The following is a 3,457-nucleotide window of genomic DNA, read 5'->3' as shown; positions in this document are numbered from 1 at the left end:
AAGCAGTGGTATCAACGCAGAGTACTATCTCGCGTTGTAAAAATTGCTTATTAAATTTGTGAAATATTCGTAAGAATTGCTGAAGAGGCAGTCTACAAGATAAAAAATCTTATATGCAAAGTTAACTAAATATATTGTTGGGCGTTCTTAACTTAAAAATAATATTATTTTTGTATAATATTAATTATATTAAGAAAAATAGAATGTTTATGTAGTATATACCTCCCCTAAATTAGAGCGGTTTGAGCGTTGGCAATTTTTGTGTTTCTTTCCCGATTTACACGTCTATATGTATGTCGAGGATTCAAATCTTTCTTCACACGAAAAAAATCTATTTCTTGATCAATAATTAATTTTTTTAAATTATCTGAAAATAGAATATTAACAAAGTTTTAGTTGTTTACAGGATTATTCTTCTTAAATTGAATTAGAATAAAAACTATGATTTTTATTAATTATTTTATGTCAATCAAAATATTTTCACATATTTTGTAATACGATTATTCTGCTGTAATAATTCAAAGCAATGCATTTGTACAAAAATAATTAAAATAATATGTAAAATTACAATTTTCTATTATATTTTGTTTCTAAAATTCGATTGGTAAATCTAATATTTTTATATCAGATTAAATTAGTAAAATGAAAGATATAAATCTTAAGATAAAATCTAGATAAAATAATATTACAAAATGTACAACAAAATATAAGTATATGCCTTTGTATTAATATTTATATAAGAGCATAGTGCAGCAACGTTATGCTTATATAATTTTTCAAAAATAAATTTTAAATTAAGTTATAATTACCTAAAAATATCCATATATTTGAATGTGGTTTTTGAAGTTTCTGTGCAGCTATATTGTTGAAATTTTCTACAGCATTGTTTGTTCTTACAGGACAACCAAAAGTGCTAACTTTCTTTGCTATTGGTAACCACGTATCAGTCATATATTTTGAAAACTTTATTATATTAGGATATTGAAAAGATATAGAATTAGCAATATCTTGCATAATTATATAGGCGTTTGGAAATAAATTAGCCGGTAATAAAGGTATGTTCATTGCAATGCTTAGTAAGTCTGTTGGAGCTTGCGTTAGACCTAAATTACGCCATTTGCGCAGAATAGCTTATATTACAAATAGATATAATTTTAAAAATCTATTTTACATAAGGCATTGCAATTGCAACACCATTTATTTATTATTAAGAATATTAATATAAAATATACCTGGTTGAAATGAAACCAACAGCCATGAATTTTCGATTGAGGAAAATTTTCATTCATTGATGAGATTGCTGCTGCTTCGTAATCTGACATAATAAAATGTAGATTTTTTTGAAAATCAGGAGCTAATTCTTTAATATTCTTCCAAATAGCATTATACATTGATTTAGTACGTTTTTCGCATAAAACATATACTGCAGCAATGTTCTAAAAAAATATATATTATTATTGCATAAATCTGTGATAAAAAGTAAATAATTAGAAATATTTCTTTCAATATGCTCAACTTACTGTTTCCATGTATCGAATATGTATGGTATAGTATACATTTGTGTGCAACATGTGGAAATCGTGGAACAGCCTACAAAGTAATAATATATAATTAATAATATATCTATATAATTAAAGATATATATGTACATATATTATATACATATAGATGTATAGATGTGTGCAAGAACAATGCTTACAGAAAATGTTCCATCCACATGTATCTCTGTAGATGCTGCTAATGCAACTAATAAAATATCAGTACTAAAAATAATAGCTATTTCGTTATTAGTAGATATGGCATATCCTTTATATATTTCTTTTACTGCCTCGTAATTTAGCAAACTATCTTTTAATTCCTCCATAGAATTCGGTATAGGAGGAAAGCAGCTATTTCTTATTCGATGCAGAATTGTTCTCATAGATGAATATGTGATGCATGAACCCACAAGTAGATTACTGTAAATAAAAATGTATATTACTTATATAGCTCTTAATTACTTACCATAATAAAAATGTTAACTTCGACAAACAAAGTCAAATATTTCTTTTGGTTTCAAATCAGTTTCTTTTGACATGTCTTTCATATCTTTTTTTAATTTGATAATATCAGTAAGCTGAGGATTATGATAATGATTATGTGAATGTTTGATAATAAAATTATCATTATTTTTGATTAAACAAGCTGTGCATTTGGTCAATTTTCGATTAGCACAACGTAAAACATTATTGCGCTTATCTAAATGGTATGTATAACCTTCATATATATATTTAATAGTTCCCTCTTTTTTTCCGTTTACAATTTCCATCTATAAAATAAAATATTAAAATCTACTCAAATATAATATATACAATAACATATTAAAAGTTGGAGTTATTAAGATTTGCTATTTTTTCATTATAGTGTGGAATTGGACAGATAATATACTGGACAGAATAATTTCTTGCATAAAAATAAATTGAAGAAGTAGAATAAAATTGTCTCAAACATATTGGATACTTGTATATTTATAATCAAATATGCATAAACTTATTTGATAACTAAATAAATGAATTTAACAATTATTTGACTTAACTTATCAACAATGTCGAAGAAACTAACTAACATCAAAATTATTTTAAGTAAGTTTTTAGTAAATAAAAGCTGTCAATAATTAAAAAATTTATATGATAAAAATATAAAAATTTATAGATATTGATTGAACTCACTAATATTACACAATACACTTAGGGTGTTTTCCAGCAAGTTACACAGATGACACAGTGTAACACACAGTATCATATTGGCTAAAATTCTTTATATGATTAAATAAAAAATTTTAAATTTCTTTATTTGCTAGACAATCAAATGTGATATTGTGTATTACACTGTGTCATCTGAGTAACATGCTGGAAAACACTCTTAATTATTTTTCGCGTTTTCAAAAAAATAATACGTATAAATGTCATTTCGTAATTCTCAATAAGAGTAGAATAAATTGTGTCATGTTTACTCACTATATAACTTTGTAATTAATTCATTACATAGTATGCGGATGAACGTGATCGATGATTGCGATTTATAAGAGTAATTCTAACCTATAAAAGCTTTCCTTTAGAAAAAGCTTTTTAAATACAATATAAAACATCTTGAAATATTGTAACAAGAATATCTCTCAAATTTTTATCTGTTGATTATTTCCTTACGCTTCAAATCCAACAAAAGACATTAATTACATACCTTACAATCCGTTGGCGAGAAAGACTCAGGAAGAAAAAGGATAAGTTGAACCATAAATAAAGCCGATCACACACACTTTCAGTAATCGTAATTGTAACCGTAACGTAAGGATTCAAGCAATCGCGTTGCTTAATTCGGCTGTCCATAGCAACGCGATTGGTCGAATCCTTACGTTACGGTTACGATTACGGTTACGGAAAGTGTGTGTGATCGGCTTAAATGTAATAAGAATGTTTAA

At 26.0% G+C, this 3,457-nt stretch overlaps 1 protein-coding gene across 3 annotated transcripts; it reads right to left on the bottom strand.

Annotated features, from left to right (window-relative positions):
- Positions 1–26: 26 nt before the first annotated feature.
- LOC138944213 (uncharacterized) lies at positions 27–3,457 on the bottom strand. 3 transcript variants are annotated; one of them, XM_070315120.1, is made up of 7 exons: positions 3,220–3,456; positions 1,700–1,958; positions 1,521–1,590; positions 1,233–1,436; positions 810–963; positions 223–367; positions 27–92 (listed from the first exon to the last, which is right to left on the bottom strand). In XM_070315120.1, the coding sequence occupies exons 2-6, from the start codon at positions 1,717–1,719 to the stop codon at positions 228–230; spliced, it is 588 nt and encodes a 195-aa protein (XP_070171221.1). In that variant the 5' UTR covers positions 1,720–1,958; positions 3,220–3,456; the 3' UTR covers positions 27–92; positions 223–227. The 3 variants fall into 3 exon arrangements, with proteins under 3 accessions (XP_070171221.1, XP_070171222.1, XP_070171223.1); XM_070315121.1 differs by lacking the exons at positions 27–92; positions 223–367 and having other exon boundaries at positions 805–926; positions 3,220–3,457; XM_070315122.1 differs by lacking the exons at positions 27–92; positions 223–367 and having other exon boundaries at positions 805–1,103.

This window comes from Polyergus mexicanus, unplaced genomic scaffold (assembly GCF_030449975.1).
Source record: "Polyergus mexicanus isolate NDT 795.1 unplaced genomic scaffold, iyPolMexi1.0 SCAF_118, whole genome shotgun sequence".
NCBI classification, from domain to species: Eukaryota; Metazoa; Arthropoda; class Insecta; order Hymenoptera; family Formicidae; genus Polyergus; species Polyergus mexicanus.
The sequence above is the reverse complement of the archived record's forward strand: the minus strand, read 5'-3'. Positions and strand labels throughout refer to the sequence as shown.